The sequence below is a fragment of the Diadema antillarum genome, unplaced genomic scaffold, assembly GCF_040938485.1.
Source record: "Diadema antillarum isolate AM-2024a unplaced genomic scaffold, OU_Dant_1.0 scf00000053, whole genome shotgun sequence".
Lineage (NCBI taxonomy): Eukaryota > Metazoa > Echinodermata > Echinoidea > Diadematoida > Diadematidae > Diadema > Diadema antillarum.
Window position 1 is genome coordinate 2,611,283 of NW_027270942.1, and position 25,610 is coordinate 2,636,892.

Below are 25,610 nucleotides of genomic sequence, written 5' to 3' on the forward strand. Positions count from 1 at the left end.
AAGATGGCTACTTTTGCAATATCCGTAACCAGCTGTCATGGCAGCAAAACTGTGTGGAGGTTGGTGCCAGCATCTCACGGGAAGGTACTTTTTGGAGCTGTTTGCTAAATTCAACAAAGAAGACCGTTATAAGTGTTTGTCAGTTAGTGTTTTAGCCTCGCCCACCGGGTCCCGGCAAGACGTTAGTTTGAACGAATAGCTTGTAGTGTTAAGTGTACTAAATTTGCACCATATTCTGTTCAAAATACACGTAGAACTCAAAATCGAAGAATTGCTAGAAACGAATCACGCCGCAAATGCACTGGAGGTGTTAATGCAGTGCGATCCGCCAAACGGCGAAAGAATGTGGACCTGGTATCAAAAAAACAAAACAAAAAACACCGACCTATCAACCCTCATGGGTTTTGACAATTAAGGGCAAACAAACAACTTTTTTTTTTTGGGGGGGGGGGAGGGCCTAACAGAATATTTTAATGATGCTAATACCAGTGCCACCCACCAGGAATGTCATATAAAGTGAGATAAGAAGATATCATATAGTTTGTGGGTTGGGAAGAGATGTGAATGGCACAACATATTAGAAAGTGCATAAAAAAATTCATGCCAGAGCAGAGAGATATAATTGAAATAGACAAATATAAGTCAGGTGGAGAGAGAGAAAGAAACAGAGAGAAAGTGAGAGAGAGAGAGAGAGGGAGAGAGATTACCAGAAAGAGAACAAAAACAAGAAGAAAACGTTTGTTACCCAGCATGCAATGCATCACAGTGATGCAAAAAAATTGCATTTGTGAATGCTGGGTATAGGTTATAACAAGGAGTAGTAACTCCTTGGTTATAAAGTTCTACAATAGTACAAATTGTATACTACTTCTCTTGGCAAAATACTGTACTAAGATTTGATTTTCCTTTCTAAATTGCAAACGAAATGATGTACAGCATTACAGAAAAAAAAAAGTTATTCAACTATTCTATTCTCAATCACTTACTGAAACATGGCATCAGACATATCAAGTGTAGTATTGATACCTAGTGTTTCTTTTCTGTAGCATGAAAAGAATATTTGTGGTGTAGTCCATGCATTGTACTATTACATAATATAAACCTCCAATTTACTGTATATTCACATACAACATATCACACTTGCGAAGTCATGTGATCATTTTCAAAGGTAACATTAGTAGTATAAAAAGCCTTGAAAACACATCTTTTCAGTAGCAACTAGTTCGTAGCTGTAACATTTATCCATTATTTTACATACTGTTGTATATGTTTTGAATTGATTGTAAGCGCTTTGGGCCTTGTGGGAAAAGCGCACTATAAATAATAGTAATAGTAATAGTAATAATAATAATAATAATAATACAAGTGAAAAAAAAACATTATGAAAAGGTACAGAGGATGTCTTTGGTGGTTCTATAAAGGTTCATACAGCATGACATTCAATTCAAAATTAGATTTAAATTAAATTCAAAATTTTTTATAGTACATTTACTTAATTACACATATGTGACGAAAAGCCTTTCAAGCAATTCTATAAAACATCCATAGTTAAACTTACAGTTAATATCTAGTACAGCTCAGAACAAAGATGGCAACAGCAAGTCAGCTTAAAGGGATTTAAAGCTGTTGCCATGGTATATGTTGTGATCATATTGTGAGCTAATGTTCAACATAACTTCTTCAATATATGATTTGGATTCATTGATGCCACATACAGAAAGAAAAACATAAAGCAATAATGCCTCCAGCACTACTTCGTGGCGGAGGCATAAAAACTGTAGGATGCCATCCACTAATGCAAGTTGAAGTATGATATTGTAGTACATAGCTGTAAAATCAAATGTGTGCATACCCAGTGTCATACCACATTCTCCTATGGCATTGACAGATTATCAAATTATGCATACAATGACGTCATGGCTACAGCATACACTTGATGCTCTGCGACAGTTATGTTCATGACGGGCAGAGGGTGATTTTGCACTGCTCATGGTCGTACTGCCATTTTGTTTGAAGTGGTGTGCACTCACACACACACACACACACACACCTAAGCTTTCACAATGTGCATTGAAGCAAAACTCATAAGGTGTTCACAACTGAACCAGATTTTTGTTTGTCGCAATCAATCAATAATTTGGCAGTTAGCATTATACAGCTTGAAGCTTGAGGTGACAAAAATGTATGCTATGCAAAGGAAACTCTCACCACAGACTTGCAACACACTGTACAAGTATCTGATTATAAGAGGTTTGTAATAAGCTTTATCATCTTGGAGTAAAAACATAGTGATATCCACCTTTCTAAGTGACAGAATACAAATTAAGGAAATCTGATGTTCCAAATCATGACTAGCTCTCAGACTGTCATCTGATCTACTTTGCAACTTCACATTATAAACTGCATCACATTCAATAACCTGAGTACGTCAAATCCTCATATTATGGCTTCATCTCTTGGAAAGTGGTAGAGCATGAGAATATAGGTGTATAAACATTAACATCCTGTGTGTGTGTTCAAACATACACATTGAGAAATCAAATTAGAATTAATTTTCACCATAACATCGTACAACAACGGATCTGTGTTTGTCATCCTACCGACAGTCTCCATTTTTATCACAATGCCTGAAACAATTTATTAGGGATTCCTCTCCATTCCCAGCATTTCTGTATACTTAAAATATTCTGCAAACTTATCTTTTATTATGTATTGTGATGCAATTCATGTATTCAATTTGGGTAATATATATATGTTTCTGTTGGAAATGGAAAAAATAAATGAATGAATGAAAATTGATGTGAATACTTAGATGAAATTGATTATTATTAGATCAGCACACTTGCTTCATTAACCAACTTGACTGACCACAGTGAACCCACTGATTTCCACAAACTAATCTTTTCTTGAATATTGAACTAAGGATTCTATAAAATATGGGGTGAAGGGGGCAAAACATTTCATTCCCCCCCCCCCAAAAAAAAGGTGATGGGTGACCAAAAGAAAATGTTACCAATATACCTTCATTGATTTGTAGCCATATTGATTAATGGGGGGGGGGAGGGGGGAGGGGGAGGGGGAGGGGTGGGGAGAGGGGATGTACATGAATTCTGTATATCACAACAGAACTGACATAGAATATATTTTTTAAATGATAAGAGTACATTATTTAAACCATCTAATATCATTCTGTATTGGAGAAGTGAATGAATATTAATAATTGTGAAAGATTATTAGTCATCTTAGAGGTCACAACTGCATAATCCAACAGGGCAAAACAGAAATGACAAAAGCATTGCTCAACAAATACAAATCTCCAACAGTCCTAAACAAAGAGTCAGTGCAGGCTCTGTGAGTGTGCTGCAGAAGATACAGGGAGGCTTCACATTCTTTTCCTACCCACATTGGAGGTCTTATCCTTGATGCTTGGTCTAACAAAACCTTCAGCATTAATCAATTATGCAGTATTGGCTTCTTTCTCTTCTCACCCCCTACATCTCCTGTAATGCTGCCCCCAGCATTCTGGCAATGGAGAGAGCTCCCTCCTCTCTCCTTTCTCTTTCTCTCTCTTGTTTTCCATGAATGAAAAATGAGAAAGAAAGGCACTTCACAAAATACAATGCTATTTGTGTTTTTGTTTGTAATTAATTCAAATCAAAATCATGTAGCTCTTTAGTACAATTCCGATCGACTGTGTGTGTTTTTTTTTTTTTAATAGAGCTTATGAAACAAACAAAAACTCATTCAAAATTAATGAGTCCATCATCTGAAGATGTAGAAACTGTACAAATTTGTAATTATGCAGGACCTACATCCTATATGTTTAGTCTTATTACACAGAAAATACAACTGATAGGCACAGGCATGTTTCTATCGATTCCTCCCGTAGACCCCGTTCTAACCTTCAGTTACTCATTTACTTTGCCGCAACCTGGGACACACAATTGCCGAGACACTACCTCCGTACGGCACACTGCACAGCTGTCTTTTTGTGAAACACGATATTCCTTATCGGTGGTATAGTGTATGTCCTTGTGATCTGTTGTCTGCATAGTGCCATATTACATAAAATGATACAGTTGTATTGTCTGTTTTTTACATGTTCTTGTGAGAAATGTAGCTGAGTTCTGAAACTGGGCTCCAAATGGAATTATTATCTTTCATGCCCTGTGTTGGGAAACTGGCTGAGAAAGAATTCCTTGCATAATATTTCAAAGACAAAAATTTGATTAAAAGTAATCATATCACCATAAAAGCTTGTACATCGAAGACAGTAAACATGTAGGCCTACAAGTAATTATGTGGTTTAATTTTGTCCAGTAATAATAATTCAGAAAATTTCTCAGAAATGACAAACTGACTGTATAGGTACATGCATACTGGTTGGGCATTTGCTATATATAATCTTTCTCTTTGATAGACTTCTATGCTACCTAAATTGTCATCATGTAATTCATATGACTACGTCACTTGTAAGGATTCTTTTGTTTGTTTTGACAACACACAAAATAAAATGTGATAAAGTGAGGCAAACATTTAATTGGCTACCTGCGATTTCAAACTGCCTCTTTTAAATGAGCTGGAAGGTGAATTTGGTCGACCCCAGTCAACATTCTATTTCAAATACAGTATGTCTTCCACAAAAATTGTAGAATGCTACTTTTGAGCCAGTGTTTCACATTTAAGCACTATGCTGTCATACAGTGTACATACAGCACTGGACAAAACTATCTAGCATCCAACCTTTTTATCTGACCAGCAAGTTTCCTGTTACGTGTCCACTATAAGTTGGTCCTACAGGTCATTCCACATAAATGGTACATGTATGTGCATGCTGATTGTGACCTCTGCACTTTTTCTGTTCACTTGGTAGTTGGCCATTCTTACTGTTTTTATGTGAATGTTTGTACGCATTGTGGAGTGTTGCGTTGTGAGTGAGTAGTCTTGGTGGGAATGCTACATTTCCCCTGGAAAGAAAAAACAGAAACACACTTTCAACTTCAAATATTGTGTCATTGCATAAATATTGAGGTAATGAGATCTGAATACATACTCCCTGCAGCTTCTCATGTAAGAACTTGAAGAGCATGCTTTAACATAGTAAATTCCTCTTGCAGTATACAGTATGTTTAAGTGGATGTTAAAGGGGAATTCTACCCAAAGAATTCTACATAATTTAATTTCTTTATCTAATGAAAAGTACACATTCTGGTCTGATAACTTACAACAACAAAAATAATGGATAAAAATTTTCCTTTTTAATTCTACATCAATATAACAAAAAAGTAAGAAAGATATTTGGTGAAGATTTGTGCTCAGGTCAATGGGTTCAAAGGGTAAATGACATCACTTTCACCTGATTTGCATAGTGAAATACAAATTATATATGTGGTTGTGACTAGAATCAGTGTTCTATGAAAATGTGTCACTAGTCCCATAACTTTCTCAAATATCACATCAAATTTTGATGAAATTTCCATTGTGCTTGCTTGATTTTACTTTTTACTAATGCATCGACTTGAACGTGGATCAGAAATGCACTATTAGACACAGCCTATGATATTATTCATACCACTATTACACAAATTTTTGTTTCTGAAGTGGCACTATGATGAGGAAAACTGAAGCAACTTCTTATACACCCACTGTTGCATGGTGAGGATCAATTTGAGGAAACTTTAGGGTGAAATTTGAAAAGTTTTTCGGTCTAATCCTCTGTTCAGTAAAAATGTTAGTGTAGTTTCAGTTTCATATCTAAAGGGAGTGAATTGAGTGTGATGTTAAATTAAGACTTATGATAACTGTTACTTTGGTGCAGAAATTAGATGCAACTGATATTGCATTTGTACATTACTGTGAAGTTTGGGTTTTATTTGTTTGTTTGTTTGTTTGTTTTTGGTTGTTGTTCTACTATACAATGTGTGCCACAAATGAACACACAACTATTAGGAGTTAAGTACTATTCTGTTACAAAACATGACTCCATATGCACTTCATTCATTTTCTCCATAAAAGTTGGTATCTGATTTCATTTTAATTTAGCAGTGGCTGTCTTGTTTGAAAGTATTCTATAGATAGATTCAAAGTGAACGACCTGCTCTAATGCCATTTACATTGTGCCTCAGATTGTCTAAACTGCAGCAAGTACTTAAGTAAGAGACCGTTGGGTATTTTGTTTCACTCCGCTGAGTTCCTTCTGAACGATACAAAGAGGTCTCTTGCCAGCTTTATGTTCTACAAGGGTTTCACAGTCTTCAATGGAAAAAGGTAAACAAACAAATGGGATCTACACGTGGAGTGGAGATAAAGATGTTTAAGGCACTTATAAAGTGTCTGTATTCGAGATTCTTGCTTTTAAATGACGCCACAGCTGACCGTTAGCCATTCATGATGAGTCTCCTGGTTCTTTTTGTGCCTCTGCTCTCTGCAATTTACAACATAAAACTTTGCATTTAGAAAACCACAGCTTCAAATCAAAAGCTGGAATACCGCACCTATAGCGCCATAAGGCCATGTAGATGTCTAGTGAGCAGACATATTCAAGGACATATTGTCAGTGTATATTTCTCTCACAAGTGAAACTAATGCCTCACAAAATAGTGCCAAACTGCCTTTTAATACCCCTGCTGCAAGTTTGATCAGTCACAGAAATTTCTCTGCCAAATAGCACCTGTAATCTATGATGAATGCTTCAAAATGCAAATTCAGCATAAATTAGGACAACTACACGATGTAATTAGTATTTAAATGTATTTGACTCGGTGAACTATGAACCATCCAGGAGATAATCATCCACAGTCATCAATGCACAAAGACAGTTTGGCAGTATTCTGGTGGTAATTTCTCAAGATTACGGAAGAGAAACGAGAGACTTATAAATGTCACATTTATGGAATGTAAAGACCAGAGTTGTCAGCATTAACTCTTGCTTTACCTCAGGAGTCTGGCATCTACAGAATCAGTTGCTGATATGTCCTCTCTTCACACTCGATATACAAAATGTAGTTTTAAGGGTACATATTTGATTCTCATTTGACATTGTACTTGTGTGTGTGTTTGTGTTTTAGAGTGAATAATTTGGTTCACATATCCATGAGAGACATTTTACTATCAATCTACAAACAACGCAATGAATGCAACTTCTACATTCCAGATTTTACAAATAGAGTATCTAGTTGTATCAATTCTTTATGTGATAAGATATGACAACTTTACAGTTTATGACTAGTCTTAAGCTCCTGTGAAAACCAGTAGTGAAATCTGAATCATAGAGAATGATGAAAATTTGTTTTGTCTAGCTTTTAAACTGTTGGTTGAAGAAAATGTTCAGAAAAAAAAAAATAAATGATTTTTACTTTGCAGAGTATAATATATTCTCACTTTGGATCAAATTTGAACAATGAGAAATAAAAACTTTCACATTCTCAAACTATGTTGTCATTCCAGGTTGCTATAAAAAAAATAAAAATCCTTTGTCTCAGATAAAAATCAGCATCTACAATGACAATGTAATACATTGTAGGTTGTCTAATTTGGATTTGAAAATCCATGGTGCGTACATGTGCACTACAGTAAAGGTACTTGAACTTGAATGAGTTTGAGCAGTAACTACTCCATCAGAACTGGAATACAATGGATAGCAGTTTTCATCACACTCATTCACACTTCATAAAATTAAATGTGTGTTTTTCTTCCTTTGGAGAAAACCTTAGTGCAACCTTCAAATCAATCATTTAAACAGGAAGTGAATTGAGATAAGACTTGTGCTCACTCAGTTCAGCTGGTGTTTTGCTGAGCTCTACTGATAAACAAAAATAGCACTGCTCTCTTTTGCTCGAAGGGCGTACGTGTGATGGATGATGTACATTGCAAACTTAACAGCCATAGACCAGACAATCAACATGTACTCCCACTACTATAGTTAGAAAATGATGAAGAATTTTGTGACTTCGGCAGTGCTTCACTATAGTATCGCTACATTTCGCCTGTGAACAACAACGTACCCTGTGATCGCTTCCGCCTTGAAAGTACTCCTCAGCGAGTTCAACAAACCGTTTGGTCTCTATCCATCCACTCTTCTCGAAATCGAGTGCTTCGAAAACGGGTCTCAGCTGCGACTGAATATCCAATAATTCCGATTCCATATCTTAAATCCAGAAGAGGAACTCTCTGCTGATGTCCACCAGACTTTCCATCTGTGATGTTTGACGGTTGAGATGTACTAAATCCATCACAATGTTTTGATCGAGATGGTTTGATCTGATCTCCTGTTGCTCTCGTAGTTCGCTCTACCTGGAGATGCGCTGGTGGTGGGTAGCATGCCATTCAAACGTGTCGTATCCGCATCTTCGCATTGTTCATTCATTCACCACGTAGCTTTGAATGATCGTCCGGTCTCGTGCATTTTGTTTGGTGGAGCGCTAAGCAGCAGAGTTCCGCATGCGCTGAGCTGCGGAGCTTGGGCATCATTAGACTTAGTTACAGACCCTACTTATTACTTTCTAACCTTTTTCCTCAATAATTTGTTTGAAGAAGGTCAATCTGCACTAGTTTGTGTGTAACATATATTTTCTGGAACTTTATTTCCAAGGAAAGGTATAACCAAGGAGGTATTGATATCTTGGCCTAATAATTCGCTTCTTGTGTCCCCCACTCTTTACACGAACTACTCCCTTAAGTTTTGCCCTTGAAACTACCGTCGTGCAATGAAAATGAATGTGAGAAAAAGAGTCAGGATCACGATAATCAAATGTATTAATCCTGTTTCAGAGTTATGATAAGAGAAAGCAAAGTATAAACTGTGTAATTACATTCAGTTCCTCATCAATTCTGTGTGATTCAACACAAGATAATCTTGAGCCACTGGATACTGAGTTATGATGATTAGCTGAACTACATACATTTTTTCTTGATAAGGCTTTTAAACACAGACTAGCATTCAAAGGCGTGAGGAAACCATGGGATCGATAATGACCCACTCGTTCTGACGTATCTACCCCCCCCCCCCCCATATTCGCATCACAAACACAAAATACTAGTAAGCCTAGACTTTCTCAATATTCCATTTGAGTGAATCGCGATTGTTGGCCAGAAGTACACGTGTAAATACTCTCGGGGAATATAGTAAAATCACCTCGTTTTCTTTGCTTCATAACGTTTTTTTATTAACTTAATCGGTTTGGGGTGGGTGACCTGATTACTTTGGAATTCCACATTGCTCGAGGTTCCCATAGAAAGGGAATAATCAAAATGACGGAAGTGAAAAAAGAATTTGACAAGGCCCTGGGATAAAAAGATGTTGCTTTCTCGTGAATTACTATAAAATCTATACGGCAATAACAACTCAACCGTACATAAATTATCACCTGCAAGTTTCATTTTATAAAATGTTTTAATCTTTTTATTCTGCAAATTATGTCCATCAGGGAAGTAAAACATAATAATGACAACTCAATGATCGACCAAAGCACATTGTAGTGGTAAGGGAAACATTCAGTAGATGCTCATAATGCAAACATTGCACTAATGCAGTAAAAAAGAAAGAGTCAAATAGTACTTTCATTCGATGATGAAATCAGATTGCCGAAAGGAAAGATGGAAGAATTAAGGTAGGATTCATCAAATGTTATATGATGCAAAAATTGATGTTGATACTGTACTTGTAAATGAAATTACATTTCAAATTGAACGTCTTCTCAAGGAAGGCACACATATTAACTGCCCTACTCTGGCAAAAGGAAGCAAGTGACATACCATCCAAATTTGAGTTATTGATGTCTTCATAATTCACATAATGAGCTCTTCTTCAAGGCCAAATTTCATGCAGAAACGCTTATCCTACTAAAAGATATGTTAGATAAGACATCATGATAGTCCATTGACGTCAGTGTAAAATGACAGACACATTTTGCTCTTTTACGAGAAATGTCACTTTTGTCACTTGCTTTCTTTTGCCAAAGTAAGGCACACATACCTCATGGCATTTTCTCCTTCACAAGCTGGTTGCTCTTTGTTTGCTGGAATGTCTTAGGGAGACAAGCAGAAAGCAAGACGATACCTTTAAGATTACATGAACTCAATCTACTGTAAACTTCATGTACTAATCCTACAACTAATCACGATGATGTTATTACCATTATCTTCATCATCATTGTCATTATTAGTATCCTAGCCAATAAAATAGCCATCACCATCATAATTACCGCAGTTATCATCATTATCATCAATATCATCATTTTGACGTTTCCATTACCCATGTACATTGTTTGGAAATGAAAATAAAACTGGAATGAATGAATTAGTATTATAATTTTGTCACTATAAGTTTCATAACTATCATCATTGACAAAATAAACACAGTTTTCATTTGGCTGAGCTTTTTCCTCTTATTACAAGGGGATGACCCCAAAATATATGCTTAGTGGTAGAGCTGAAATACTGAAATTATATTTTTCATGCGAGGGGAAATCGATACATCTTAAGATACTGGCCAAGGATTTCAGTTATTTTCCTCAAAATTGATGAATGGACAAGTAGTTGCATCGGTGTTTTTCTCGCATCGGTGTTTAACGTAAATGTCTTTGTCTCTCTCGCTCTCGCGAAAAGAAGGGAGTGTAGAGCGGGATGCGGTGCGGTGATGTAGAAATATACAGCGCCCTCACTTGATGACCAATTGTTAATGCTTGAAGCTAGCTAGATAGTAGTTCGCATCAGAGGCCCGGAATAAAAGAGCTACAATAAAACGTCGGGAAAAGCGCTCTCCTGTGATTTAGACATTTTTTCCAGGTAAGCAGCTAATCCCATGTGTAAGATGTGACATATACTCATCCAGCTTGCTAATTTAGCGCTTATCTTAATCGCATTTCCAGAGTCCTACAAGGTTCATATCACTCCACGTTTTTATCATGTTGATAAATCTCTCAGTCCCATGCGCCCATATCTATGTTACAACGGGGATTTGTTACAACGCCATGCACCACATACTATGATTGAGTATGAATACGAATAAATTTACTAGTAGCTAGTTTCGCCATCAAACTATTATTGGCTACTGACTCTTTTTCAGATGCTATGCTGATATTTCAGCCTGTCTTTGTAGACATGCAATCATCCAAATGAAATTTATTGGAAAATTCCATCTGAAAAGGAAATCATTTTGATGAAAGTGAGTGGGGCGGATCTAAACACAAGACGGTCAAGAGTCGGCACAGTCTAACGTCGCGTCAATTACCGTATACTGTAAAAGTGGATATTTTCGCATGACTAATTTTTCGCGCTTGGCCGGGTCGGAAGAGTTTCGCGTGTTTTTAATTCCGCGGAATCAAGACATCACGCACAGGCACATAGGTCTATGGCAAGCAAAAATATTCGCGTGCTTTTATTTTCGCGCTAATTTCTGGTTGCGCGAAATGCGCGAAAATTTGAACACCGCAAAAATTTCCACTTTTACAGTAGTCGCCACTTGTGTGTATTTCCTATGCACTCCCGAGTTGGTGAACTGAAAATAGGCACTGAATTAGTTCACCGCCCATAGTGCACCACATATTATTAGCGCGTATGTTATACACACACTTCAATGTAGGATGCATTGTCTGATTGTGCATCATCACGTTTGAAAAACTGTTAGTCTGCCACCTGAAATCCATTCGAAATCAAAAACATTCTCGCATTAAAAAATGGTTTTGTCACCTGTTACATATGATAACATACATTTGGATTACAATTATTTGTGTTTTTATGGAGGAAAAAGGTGAATTAGGAATGTCTTTTGAGAGCGATGAAAATCCGTCGCCCCAGCTGATCTCCAATCGCGGTGCGCGTTACATGCAATGTGAATGTCTGACGACTATAGGTAGTGGCGACTTAATGGTAATTGATGTTAGTGATAACGGAGCTGTAGTCAGTGTAGAACAATAAAATGAAACTACAGCACCTTAGTTGTGTGAGATATGACAATTTGAGTTTATTTTCGATAATTGCTTTGATTCTATTCATAATTTCTGTTTAGAGTAAGAACCCCAATCTTTGGACGGCCTCCAATATCCGGACACTTGCCACTTATCACAAGGCAGCAAAGTCAACTGTCACAGCACAAGAATATCACATCATTTCACATACTAGCACACTCGTTCACCACACGAAAATGCCCGAGTCACCTCAAAAAATCCATCTAAAATCCCAAATTTTGCCGTCAAAATCGCGGAATCGCCGTGACTTTTCCAAAGCGCGCACAAATTAGGGCCTGTGTTAAGAATCGGGGTCGCCGAAAAAGCGCTAAAAATTGAAAATTACGCCGTTCGGTTGCGAGATTTTTTGCTTATCGCAAGCTCAGAGTGTGATGGTATCCTCAAAAACACGAAAGAAAAAAAATCTCCGTACGTGCCGATGCAGTGAATGTACAGGGGCTGAATGCAAGTGCAGAGTCCCCAAAATTCGGACACGAACTGGCGCCGCAACATCCCCAATGCAAACTTGCGTCAACAAGGTATGGTGCGCACGGATTTTTCAGCGGCCTTGAATGCGTACTGACATTGCACGCGTGTCCGGATTTTGGAGACGCTGTCCAAATTTTGGGGAATTGACAAGGTGATAATATTTGGGGATTTTGTGAAATTTTATGATCGGTTTAACAAAATCAATATTGAGAAAAATTAGTTTGATATATGTAACAAACATTATTATAGATTTCATTTTGTGGAAAATTATTTGAGTTGAATAAATATTGCAAAAAAGCTTAAGTGTCCGAAAATTGGGGCTTTTACTCTATATCTAATATCTCATGTATTTTTTTCCATTGTGAGTAGGGACTCTTACAGTCATTACACTGGATATTTTAGGTGTTTGTGTATTGTTTTGGAAGAGAAAAGTGAATTTCACTGTTACTGACGTGGTGTCATGTGACATTTCAAACCTGCTACTTGTGCTGCATGCTAGCTACAAATTGTAGATGGTTCATATTCATGTAACTCTTACAGTACCTTTAATCTGCCCTTATTTGTTTGTTCTTTGAGTGTTAAAGTATGTACAATGAAAGTCCCCCACATCACACACGTGCACACTTGCTAACCCTGTTTACACCACAATGGTCCTGAGTCATTGAATGTGTAACCATGTTCCTGTCATTGTAACAAGAGTAAATCACTATTTCAGCCAACACAGTTAACCAATCTTCAGTTTGATAACTTCCTTATCTGATTTTGATAAGATTTTACAGTTTTCTGATTCAGGGATGTGAGAATTCAGAGTTTAATCTGATTTCAGATTTTTTTTTTCTTTCATTCTGCCCTAAACCCACTTTTCAGCTTTTTGTCAGTTCAAATGCATTGAAATGCTCAGTTTAACACACTTCAGACTTTTTTTTTCCAAGGGCTCAGATTTCTTTAGACTCTTTTCTTCAAATATTCTCACACCCTAAAAGGTTTTATTCTTTCTTTTCAAACTTAATGTTTAACTGGTCTGGAATTCTCCTGCAAGTGAAGTCATCATTATCATTTCTTCTTGTATTACTCATTGGTTAATAACTTTCCTTAGTAGTCAGTACTGTCAGATAATTTCAAAATATAGTTTTTTTTTAATTAGTTTGTGATGGATATGGGATGCCCTGCTGTTGATATGAAGAGTTCAATGATTGCGAAACAAGTTCACTCTGTTGATTTGAGATATTTATTTGCAACTTAAGCTGCTCAAAAACAAAGAAAATAACAAGAAATATGAGGGTTTTTTTTAATCATAACTTCAAGGATATTCCTTGATAATCAAAAAGTGAGCTAACACTGGAAAGGTCTTGTTTTGCTCTATCTGATGATGGACTTTACTGACATTCAGACACCAGTACCATCTACATCTACGCTTACAAATTTATACTGCTCATCATTCTTACTTGTACTGAGAATTTATCTGTATGGTGTTGTTCGAGTGTGTGGTATTTTTAATTCAGCATGGATACCGCCGTAGGTATCATTTGAATGCGTATACAAGCTTTAAATGTTAGTCAACTTCTTTTAAAGAAAAGGAATTTCTCTGGAATGTCTGTGTACTTGCATGTACATGTGCCTTGGATAGATTTGAGTCATGTCATCAATCAGCATAATGGTGATTATAGTGATGATAATGACAATTATGATTATGATTATAATGTGATATTGATAGTGAAATGGATGATGGCAGTGGTGATGAAAGTCATAATGATGATGATGATGATGATGAATGTAGTGTGGAGTCACTACCCTGGTTAACCCCACCATTGTGTGCACTGCTTCCCCAGAGGGTCCTGGTATCAATACCTTGCTATTGCCCAGTACCCATGTACATTGTTTACATGGTGAACAATGGGGTAAAGGACACCATAGTAGACAAAAGAATGAATCAAGGATGTAAGCACAGATTTGAACTGAAGACTGCACAAACAACCTGATATTACTATAAATGAAATGGGCCTTTGGAATGGCTGAATTTGGTGTGAAGCTGCAATGGTGCAATGGTGGTGCCAGTAAGAAGGAAGGAGTAATCCTTTCGGGACTGGTAGCACATACTGAAACAACATTGTATAATTTTTGCTCAAATAAATAGTGCTATGAGCTTGCATATTTCAATGGTTAAACTTGTGTGATATTGTAATCTAGTAAGAACTCCTTTCAAAGCCCGTGCTGCTTTCCTACATGATATCATCCATTAGATCAATCAACAATGTGTCCAACTTCCCTAGTGCATAAAACATTTGTTCTGAAACCAGGGTTCAACTCCTAGAAACAGTGTTTTGTTTTTTGTTACCTCCGCCAAGGAGGTCATGTTTTTGCAGGCATTGATTTCTTTCTTTGTTTGTCTGTTTGCAAAATAACTCAAAAAGTTATGAAACAGGCGTGGATGAAACTTCGAGGAAAAGTTGATAATGACACAAGGAACAGGTGATTAATTTTTAGTAGTGATCTGGATAACCGTGTGGATCCAGAATACTTTTTAACAATTCATCTTGAAGGATTATCATTAGCTAATAGGGCCAACAAAGGAGAGAGTTCAAGCTGTGGGTATTTGAAGTGTGTGCACTGAGCTTGTGCTCGAGGTGCAGCGTGCAGTAAACTGATGATGAGGTAGACTCTACAGAGACACAACAGAAAGGCTTCTTTATCATTGGGATAAAAGGGTGATTTTCAGCATGCGTGTATGGGTAGAAATAAGCTGCTTGGCAGAGGTCTGCGCTCTCCAAGTGCTTTTCTAGTTTTGTTTTGTTTTGCTTTTTTGTTGTTTCTTGAGGCTGGTCCCACTGGCATCTACCTTGCCAGGTAGTGATGACCAATCTTAGCATGAGCCATTCAATCTGTCCATGTGTTTTGTTACTGTTGCTGGTATGTGGTAGTGGTACATCTATATGCAGTCAAACCTGTCTATAGCGACCACCATCTATAGCAATCACCTGCCGTATGCGACCACTTAACACAAATCCCCCCAGAGAAAAGCCGTGTTAATGACCCTGTCTATAGCGGCCACACATATACAGGTGTACATCGGCCACTTTTTTCATCTCCCTTGGGGTGGCCGCTGTAGACAGACATGTTTGACTGTACTTTGATTTTTGAGTTACAATGTATATTACAATGTAATATTCTATTTGCCCAGCATTCTCTTTCTTTCCTTCTCAATTAAGTAAACCATGTACTTACATATACAGTGCACTCCTGTTATAACGAACACGGTTATAACGAAATTTCGTTATAACGAAGTAAAACGTCTGGTCCCAAAATTATCGCCATCGAAGTCTATGGTACAAAATTCGCTTATAACGAACATGGTTATAACGAAATTTCGTTATAACGAAGTAAAACTTCTGGTCCCAAAATTATCGCCATCGAAGTCTATCACATCACTGTGTATGTGTTTGCTCCTTGTGTCCGGCACAGTTTCCGAGGGGGACTTGCATTATTGTAATACAATAATCTGAAATTAAACAAGGTTCGTTTTGTTGTTCCGAAGGTACTTTATTACAAAACACACAGATTCTTATACACCTAAATGTCCATTGGTTCGGAAATGAAATAGGGTTTGTTATTACGAACATTTTGGCGTTATTCAAACAGTTCGTTATTACTAAAGTTCGTTAAACCGACAATGATATATGGTTCTTATTACGACGGTTCGTTAGTCAGAAAATGATAGGAATTCTAAACTTTCGTTAATCGGAACATTAAAAAAAGTTTCGTTAATCCAAAGGTGAAAAAGGTGTGTCCACTAACAAAACTTGGGAATTGCAAACTTCATAATCGTCTTAAGATAACCGAACCTACGAAATAAATAACCTTTCTCATTTTTTTTTTTTTTTGCAATTTACAAACCTTTTTCGGAATAACAAACCTTATTTCATTGTCGGATTAAAAAAGCTTCGGAACAGTGAACCATTCACATTTTTTCATTTACAAACCTTCGGAATGACGAAACTCATTTCATCTTCCGATCAACGAGCCTTCGGAAAACGAACAGTATATTTATATCTAAATTATGAACTTTCGGAATAACGAATCGTCCGAAGAGCAAAGCTTCAAAATAATTAACAAACCTTCGGATTCCCGGGAATGGCGAAACTTCGGAACAAAGAGTCTTTCGGAGTAACGAACTTTAGTAAGAAACGAATCTTTGGAATAGCGAACTGTAATGGAATCCTAAACTATCATTTTCTATGCGACTCATTGTGTGACAAAAACAACTTTATGCTCTCTTTTAAATGTAGTATCCAAACGAAAATAAAAAGGTACCATCCCATTTCACATAGCTTTCCAGTGTATGATGAGTATTCAACAAACATAATATGATATCTGATGCGTGGTTACATTGTTTTTTTTTTATTGTATTTGTTCGGTTATAACGAAATTTCGTTATAACGAAAGAAAACGGCCGGTCCCGAGCATTTCGTTGTGACGGGAGTGCACTGTATGTACTTAACCCAGATGCGCTTGGCAATGAATTGTCATGCTATTTCATAAGGATTCTCACTTTGTTTCCCCAAATCCAATTTGGAGATCTGTGTCTGTGAAGGCTGGAGGTAGATGTGTTGACAAGCAAATGAAACACAGTGAGGCTTGAACTGCCAATCTACAAATATTTGAGAGACTTCTACTGCAATTGTAATTTTCAAATTTTACACAGTGCATGAAACAGAGACAGAAATGCAAAGTGATTTTACCCAAAGTGTTTTTTATCATCTTTAATTGCAGTGTGAAAAGGAGACTGTGTGACTTCAACGTGAAGATGGAGATGCTTCTCCTGTACCACCTCAAGCTATCAACATGAGAGGGAGAAGAAGGCGTAAAGCGGCTGACACGAAGGCCTCAGGGGATACTGTTAAGCACAAGCGTCCTCTCACTTCAGCCGAGAAACAACGAAACTATCGGGAGAGACTGAAGCGCACTCCAGGGAAATATGAGGAGTACAAAAGGAAGAATGCAGAGAGGCAGAGGGCTCTGACCCAAAAACGTAAATTGACAAACGAGAAACGCGTACGCCAGAGAGCTCAGTGGCGAGAGAAGATGCAGAGGTATCGACAGAAGAAAAGAAATGAGGACACATTTGGCAGCGCAGAGAGTGAATCGAGTTGTGACTGCCACGAATCGGATATAGTAGAGCTGCAAAGCAATGATTTGCCAGATTCTGGAAACACCAGTGCAGATGGTGCCAGCAGCTGCTCTCAAACTGTAGTTTACATAGCCAGGCCTGACCAGGAGGAGGATATTGCGAGAGGTAACACGGATGAGTATATCTTGGATGCCCAATTCCCGGCGTTGGATGTACTGAGGGATGCCTCCCACTTTCGTAGTATGAACGGGAATGCAGTGAATGACTGTGGGAATGAAAATGCAATGTGTGACAGTGAAGAATTGAATACCCTGATGTATCAGGTTCCAGGGCTTGATTGCTCAGAAGTTCAGGATGGTCTGTTACAGGGGCCCTCGTGGAAGTCTTCAGATACAGACCTGTCCTCACCAAGTGTCACCAGATGGGGTGTTAAAGGTGATGGTAGGAAGGCCCTTACTGCTGCCGAACGGCAGCGCAGGTATCGAGAGAAGCTGAGGCAGTCTCCTGAGAAATGGGAGGAGTATAGGAGGAGGGATCTGGAAAGACGCAGGAATATACAGAAACAGAAAGCCCGCTCAAATGAACAGTGCAATCAGAGCAAAGCCCGAGGGAGAGTTGCTACTCGCAGACGTCGCAACAGGAAACGGAATGAAAACAGAGCTGAAACCCATACTGAGCATGCTGTACGTAATGAAGGGTGTAGTGAAACCATCATTCACTTGATAGAGAGAGAATCGAAAGAAAATGCTCAGCTGGAGGCTGCAGGAACAAAACATGAGGGACTTGTGTTTGCTGGAGGAGAAGCAGCAGAAGACGGGGAAGCTGGTTGTAGTACTGACCCTCGCAACCCCTTGACTATGGCCGGAAGGCAACAGAGGCAAAGGGTCAAAATCAAAGAGGTGCCAAAAAAGTCGGAGGATTTTGAGATCAAGCAAGAAAAGTACTGTAGAATTACTGAAATCCAAAAGCACCTCTCAGAGGCAGAGCTGGCACTGAAGAGGTTGAAGGGAAGGGAGCGGATGAGGAAGTATCGCCTGAGGCTGAAACAGCAAGCCCAGGCATCAAACCCTGCTAGTGTCTCAAGAGGCAGAGGGCGCAGGAGGGCAGTGGAAACACCAGTGCAGTCTGTTGATAACAATGAAGCTGGGACATGTGGGGAAGTTGAAGAACTGTTTGACCGCATTAAGCGCAGGCGAATGCAGGGACGAGAGCGTCAGCGAAAGTATCGAATGAGGCGGAAAGAGCGACTACTTTGTGAGGAGCCCGGTAATGCGTATGTCGATGGGGTTGAAGAGACAAGCATTTATTACGAGAGGCTATCGTCAATATTTGGTGGGGATGTCTTACAATCAGATGGTCAAGTGAACTCCTCACTACAATTGCCTGTGGAGAGACTACAGCCTGCTGAAGAAATTGGGAGCCTATCAACAAACATGGCATACAGTCTGAATGATGTGCCACTCCTATCTGCACATGTTGATGAAGAGAACCATTTGATAGCTGAAAGAGAACAGCTGTCAGTCAATTCTTCAACTGAAGGGAAAAACGCAATTTTGGCGGCAACTTCTCATGGAAATTTAATGGGTAATACTTTGCTTTACAATCCCAACATCCTTGTGATGTATGCAGCCAACCCTCTGTTGCCTCCTACAGTCATTAAGCAGGAGCCATCTACCTCACTGACAGAGAGCGACTACCCCTTGCAGTCACCAGAAAATGGCCATGGTGTCACTGCTGCTTCGCGGAAACGTATGACTGCATCGGAGAAGCAGAGAAACTACAGGGAAAGGCTCAAACAGGATCCTGAAAAGTGGGCATCATACAAACAGAAGGAGATGAACAGATATTTAGCCAGAAAGTCTGCCCTCACCCCAGAGCAAGTTGAGAAGCACAGAGTTCAGTCTGTACAGAGAACAAGGAACTGGAGAGCACGGCAGAAGGATAAAGCTGTCAGGGAAACTGGCAGCAACTCCAGCGGAGTTGATCAATGGGAAGGTCTTGAAGACACCCAAGATGATGCCGGAGAACTCCTCGCGACTGAAGATACAGACACTAGTTCTGACTGCCAGCCAGAAAGGAAGAGGGTAAAAAAATCCGTGGAACGACTGAGGAATCCCTCAGAAAGATACAGTGAATTCTTGAAGAAGGAGGCTCTGAGAAAGCAGGTGAGCAGAAGTCGCAGGACTCCCGAACAAGTGGAAAAGACTAGAGAGAGAGACAGAGAGAGGCAACGGCGATACAGGGCGAGGAAGAGGGGGGAAGTGGAGGAACCCAGTGACAGCTCAAGTAATGCACCTTACACGATTTGCTCTTCCCAGGATTTTGAAGGGGTCAAGGTTTTTCCTCGTCAAGCAAAGACATCTGAACACCTTCAAGAAGACATGCAGGCAGCAGCTTCCATGGCAGGGGATTTTCAGTTGCAAGATTCTAGTGCTGTGCTTGGAACAAACAATCACAGTTCATCTGAGAGGCAAGAAAGAAATCAGGATGGATATAGGCAACCTCATAGGCAATCAGTGTCTGAGGAGTATGCAGAATTCCTCAAGAAAGAAGCTGCTCGGAAACAAGAAAGCCGCAGGAACAGGACACCAGAACAAGCAGCAAGGATTAGAGAAAAAGACAGGGAGAGGCAGAGACGGTACAGAGCAAGAAAAAAAGGAACACTGAGTGAACTCGATAACAAGAACAACTCTACGTCAGGTGCTACAAGCATTTCAGTGTTAGATATGGTAGAGAATAGTATGTATCCACTTTGTCCTACATCTTCTCAGCAATTGAGTCAAGGGATGGTAGAGGACAGTGATAGTAGAATACAAGATGCTCATAAAAAGAGTGGATGTGCATATCATGCTGGTGATGAAGGAGAATCATCATTTGAAAGTGGCAATGCCATTTATTATGAAAAGACAGATGTGAACTTCAGTCCTTGCCAAAACCAGACATTGTTTGTTCCGCTGTTGCATGAAGACAACTCAGTTGTGACGAAGCAGTCGGCACAGCTGCTGAGCTCACAGATCATCCCAGAGAGAATGAAAGGTGGGAAGGGTCATCGCAGAATTGATCTTGGGTCTGGCCAGACGGTACTTGGCCGCACTCTTGCCAATGATGGTGTCTCCGAAGCGTTTCTTGGTAGTGACTATCCGAGGGAAGGTGTGGTTGTCCCAAGTGGTGGAAACATTCCAGTTCTCGTGAAGGCAGAGAACACAAAGTGCACACTTTCCAATGACGAGATACCCCAGGTCATACCCTGTGATCCCCCTGAGATGGACGTCGAGTGGAAGGAGATGGACTTCTGCAGTGTAAGCCCTCTCAAAGAGGAGGACAGCCTCCCACCAGACTTTGTGGAGTTTGAAGAAGCGGATAGCCTGCAGTCAGTTTCTGGGTCAGCCCGTCGGAAGGCCTTTTTCCCCACAAGACATTCTGCCATGGTCACATCCAGTACCGCTTCCCTCACTGCTTCAGCCCTTACAGATGGCTCTGTGTCCTGACATGGTTTCCCTGCACATTACTGTAAGACCAGAAACATTTGTGGCATGAAACCATCACGCATAGAAGCTAACCGCCTTCTGGCAGCCTGAAAATATTGCAAATTGCCGACCACAAAAGAATTAGGAGTATACTAAGTGAACTAGTAATACTGCGATTTCTTGAATTCCTTCCGCTGGTCAATATAAAACTTTCAACGAAAATGAATGCGCAATACTAGACACTTACTGTCACTATACTTGTAAGGTGTACAGCATTGTACTGGCATTCAGTGCATTGTGTAGACAAATACTTTCATGCACATTTTAATTTCCTGAATATTGGCTACTTGCAAAATTCATGAAAGTTTCACGCATGCAAAAATTTCTGGTTTTACAGTACACATGTCTTCAAGGAAGAGTGAAATTTCAGTGAGAAGTTTTGATTCAGTAATCAACTCTGGAGGTATACTTCAGTTTGTGAAACCATGGCAACTACTACGGGAGAAACGTTATACAGCCTCGAGCAAGCAAAATGTCTACCATCTTGCCACTCCTGACTTTGCTACAGCCCAATGACACAACTGATTCAAGATTTTGTGTGAATGACCAAATTTATGATCAGTTTGTTTTTGTAAATTCTATTTGGGCACAGAGTGTTGTCATTGATTTTGCCTGCTGCCAAAGTTGTAAGTGGTCACTCACTCAAATTTTCCCCACCCCCAAGCTCAAAAATCAGTTACATACTAAAAAGTTTGAAACTTTTGTGTGATGAATTTTTCCCATTCTATCGCATAAGGTGGATTTCTCACTTTCACAGACTATCAACACTTTACAAATAGGAGTGTGGACTCTTGTAAAGAAACTATAGTAAACAAAATGAACACCTGTGTTTTATATTGTGCAGGGATCACATGCAGCAAAATGTGCAAAAATGTTTACACCTGAAAATATTCATTGTTTCTAGTAACACTGTAAAATTGCTGTGTCAAATTGCACATAAATCTGATGTCTTATTGATAATGCCAATCAGAGTAATAGTGATTATAATGGTGATTATAACACTCATCATCATTGTCATTAGCACCACGACAGCCATAGGACTGATGAATTGTTTTTTGCATGTTCTGCATTTGCACAACATGCAAGTACTGTTTGACCCTTGTATCAGTCTATAGCAGTTGTTTTACCAAAATGGATTACGGTATTATTCAGCAGGGAATCAACTTCATTTTGACATATTTTTCTTTGCAGTCATCAACTTATGCACACTCAGGCCTCTAGTGTGTCACTGTGATGAAACCATGTTGTGTAAAGGATTGTAAAGGAACTTACGTAAGTAGAAATTACTGTGGCATCAGAAATGCCTGAAAGATGGTTGGTTGTTGCTATAGTAATTTCTTCTTTCTCTTCTTTTTTTTCCAGTAACTTCAACATAAAGTCTCTTTTTATGTCTTTTCTGTGTTTTCAATTTTCTGTCTTCTGTCTGCAAATGAACTGTAGTTTGTACTTTGTGCAACCTCAGATGGCAAAACAAGCATAACTATCATCATAAACCAAGTGCTAACGACCGCTGCACATTTATATCTTTCTTGTGGAGTGTTAATTTCAGTATTTCCATTCCTTCATGTATGATCACATTGTGAAAAAGAGAAAGACCCGATGTTATGTACATTCAGACTGTATTCACGATCACTGACTGGATACTGTGTTTACCTCTAGGTAGCGTCTGGTTCAAAGACAATTGACGCATGGCACTTTCTTTCTTTGCATACATAGATTTTGTCGATCATTGTATGTCAAAATTCTCAGCCTGTGATAGCAAAAGCCTATATATCACAACAACTATGATGTTTGTGAGATCTTTATATATTTCCTATGTTGTGTATCAACAAGTTTGTTTTATGCTTTCAAAAGTCAGTAATGCTGTAAGAGATTTCATGACTGTTTTTTTTTTCTTAGGTAAGGGCAAAGCCTGACAGTGCTTTCATCATGTGTAAAGGAAGTATTTGATACTCAGAAGGTGACCATTTATGAATTTCAAATTGATTTTGAATGATGATCTGGACATGAGAATAGTAATGCACTTGACAGAATTGAAAGATGCTGAGTATTTTGTACTTAGTGATCATCCAAGATTTGAAATTAGTCTTTGAAATTTGTGCCACTACACTTTAATGAAGTTCATTGTGGCATGTACCATCTTTAAATGTTGAAAGTGTGAGACTGACGGCAAACATACATATTTCTCTTTCATGTATGTAGTTTGCCCATATTTCTTCTTTTGTATGCATTGTAAGTCGGAAGTGTGTTGCAAAGAGAAGCACTATTTGAAATTTTGAAAAGTTTAGTGGAACAAGGGACAGGCTCATAAAGAAAGCTTGGTCCACATTGAATGCCCCCCACAGTCAAATTTTGTGCCTCTCCTCCCCCTTTTTTTTTATGCCTCCACCACGAAGTGGTGCTGGAGGCATTATGTTTTCGGGTTGTCCGTCCGTCCTTCCGTCCGTCATTCTGTCCGTCCATAATGAATTTTGTGGACAGGGTAACTATCAAAGCCTTTTGAGGTATCCTAATGAAACTTGGCATGTATGTGTATTAGGGGATGAAGTTGTGCCTGTCATCTTTTGGGTGCACATAAAGGTCAAAAGGTCAAGGTCAAATACATAAGATTTCACTATTTCCATCATGTCTATGCAATGCCTAAAGATATTTTCTTGAAACTTAGTGTATACATGTATTACCTGATTGAAATTCTCTGGTGAAAGTTTGGGTCATGAAGTCAAAGGTCAAAAGGTCAAGTAAAAATATTAAAACTTCACCCTTTTTCTCTGTACCTTGGAAATTGTTCAAGGTATCTTCATGGAACATAGTATGTATACATGTACTGACTGGCAGTGATTGTCTAGAGAATTTAGGGTTCTTGGGGTCAAAGGTCAGGGGTCAAAGGTCAAGGGCAACACTTCAAAAGTTACTATTTCCCTCATGTTTATGCAATGCCAGCAGGATTATTTTTTTTTTTTACACTTGGTGTATGCATGTATAACCTAATAGAGATTCTCAGGAAAGTTTTTTTTTTCCTTTTGTTTTTGCCTCAAAGGTCAAAAGGTCAAAGATCAAGTGAAAGTGCTGAACTAACTTTTTCCTCCATATCTCGGAAGTGGCTCAAGTTATCTTGAAACATACTACATTGTACATATTTATGCATGTACTGCCTGACAGTGATTATCTTATGAATTTGAGGGTCAAAGGCCAGATGAAAATGGTAACAATGTACTTTTCAATACAGAAATTGCACTTTTTCTCCATACCTTGAAAATTACTCAATGCATAAACGTATGAATGGGTCAAAGTCCTTAAATCCCAAACACATGCTCTCCTATTCATCCAATTAAACCTAGGTCAAGGAAGGTGAACCTTCAACACATTTATGACAGACTTGTTTTAATATTTTGCCAATTTTGTGAAAATGTAATCACACATTGTCCACATGTACTATCTAGACCTATTAGGAGAATCATGCATTATGGCGGAGGCATACCAGTCGCCATAGCGACATTTCTAGTTTTTTTTCTAAATCGACATTGGCTTGAGCTCACTTTTTAGAAGTCGGTAAGAGAGCTCCAGTTTGATAAGTAAGATACCACTTTCAAGCTGAGTCTTATTAAAGAGATAAGAGTTTCTAAAAGAAAGAAACTGGCACTAATAACTATAGTATTTGGATGGTCACATTTTCTTTTTTGAGGATGCCAATCTTCTGAATAAGTTTGGAGTATGTGGCCAAGCTTCTACTATGTATCTGCATTGTGCAGTCAGTAGAGCCTGTCCCTCATATTTTACCCTATTTGCATTAGATCCCCTCATTTTGGAAAATACAATACATGTATTGCAAAGTTTGTTTTCCTGTGCTAACGTCATCTCTTATATCCACCTTGTCACTTTCAGTATATTATGTATTGGGCAAGATAGAAATGAGTATTTGATGATCCTCTCAAATCGCAGAGTTTCTGCTTATCTTGTGGAAAAGATACTTGTAGCCTGAGTCTCTTGAAACGCAAGGTCAATAGCGCTTTATTGAAGAAACAACTTTGTCCAGAAGCTTGAGGACATTTGCATTTATGGACATACAATTTTGATGTATGCAGCATTGCAATGTGCATAAGATAGCTCTTTTGTTAAAAACTGATTTATTGTGTGGAAGAGAGGGTCAGGGGAAGAACTTATATCTTTTTTAGCTCCATGGTTCAAGAGATGTAAGACAAATAATACACAGAATGTTTCCTAACAGCAAACAAAACATGACAGTTTTCTGCTCATACCAATCACTGAGAAGGTGGTAAATACGGTTTCACCTAACAGTTGTGAAGCTTTTTGAGGATTGTTATTTCATGTTTAATGCACAGTGCTATAGTGGTATTTATCACCCTTTATCATATGGCCATATTGAGTTTTATTCAAGCAATGAGCAGTATGTAGTATTATAGATAAATATTTGCAGGGAACAGTACTTTCTTTTTTTTAATCTAGAGACCTTTTTAGATTTGTAGAATCATGTGCTGCTATTTGAGATGATACAATTTGTAAATG

At 38.5% G+C, this 25,610-nt stretch overlaps 2 protein-coding genes across 2 annotated transcripts in view; one reads left to right on the forward strand and one right to left on the reverse strand.

The window, feature by feature from the left end:
• Positions 1–8,356, reverse strand: part of LOC139715713 (rab11 family-interacting protein 4-like) — a 74,509-nt gene extending 66,153 nt beyond the window's left edge. The window contains exon 1 of the mRNA XM_071627265.1: positions 8,004–8,356. Within this exon, the coding sequence (XP_071483366.1) occupies positions 8,004–8,144 (141 nt within the window). The 5' untranslated portion in view covers positions 8,145–8,356. The remainder of the gene's footprint in view (positions 1–8,003) is intronic.
• A 2,350-nt stretch (positions 8,357–10,706) lies between these two features.
• On the forward strand, positions 10,707–21,835 carry LOC139715651 (uncharacterized). Its single transcript, XM_071627208.1, has 2 exons — positions 10,707–10,785; positions 17,202–21,835. Exon 2 carries the CDS (start codon positions 17,274–17,276, stop codon positions 21,045–21,047), a length of 3,774 nt encoding a protein of 1,257 aa, XP_071483309.1. The 5' UTR covers positions 10,707–10,785; positions 17,202–17,273; the 3' UTR covers positions 21,048–21,835.
• The last annotated feature ends 3,775 nt before the right edge of the window (positions 21,836–25,610 follow it).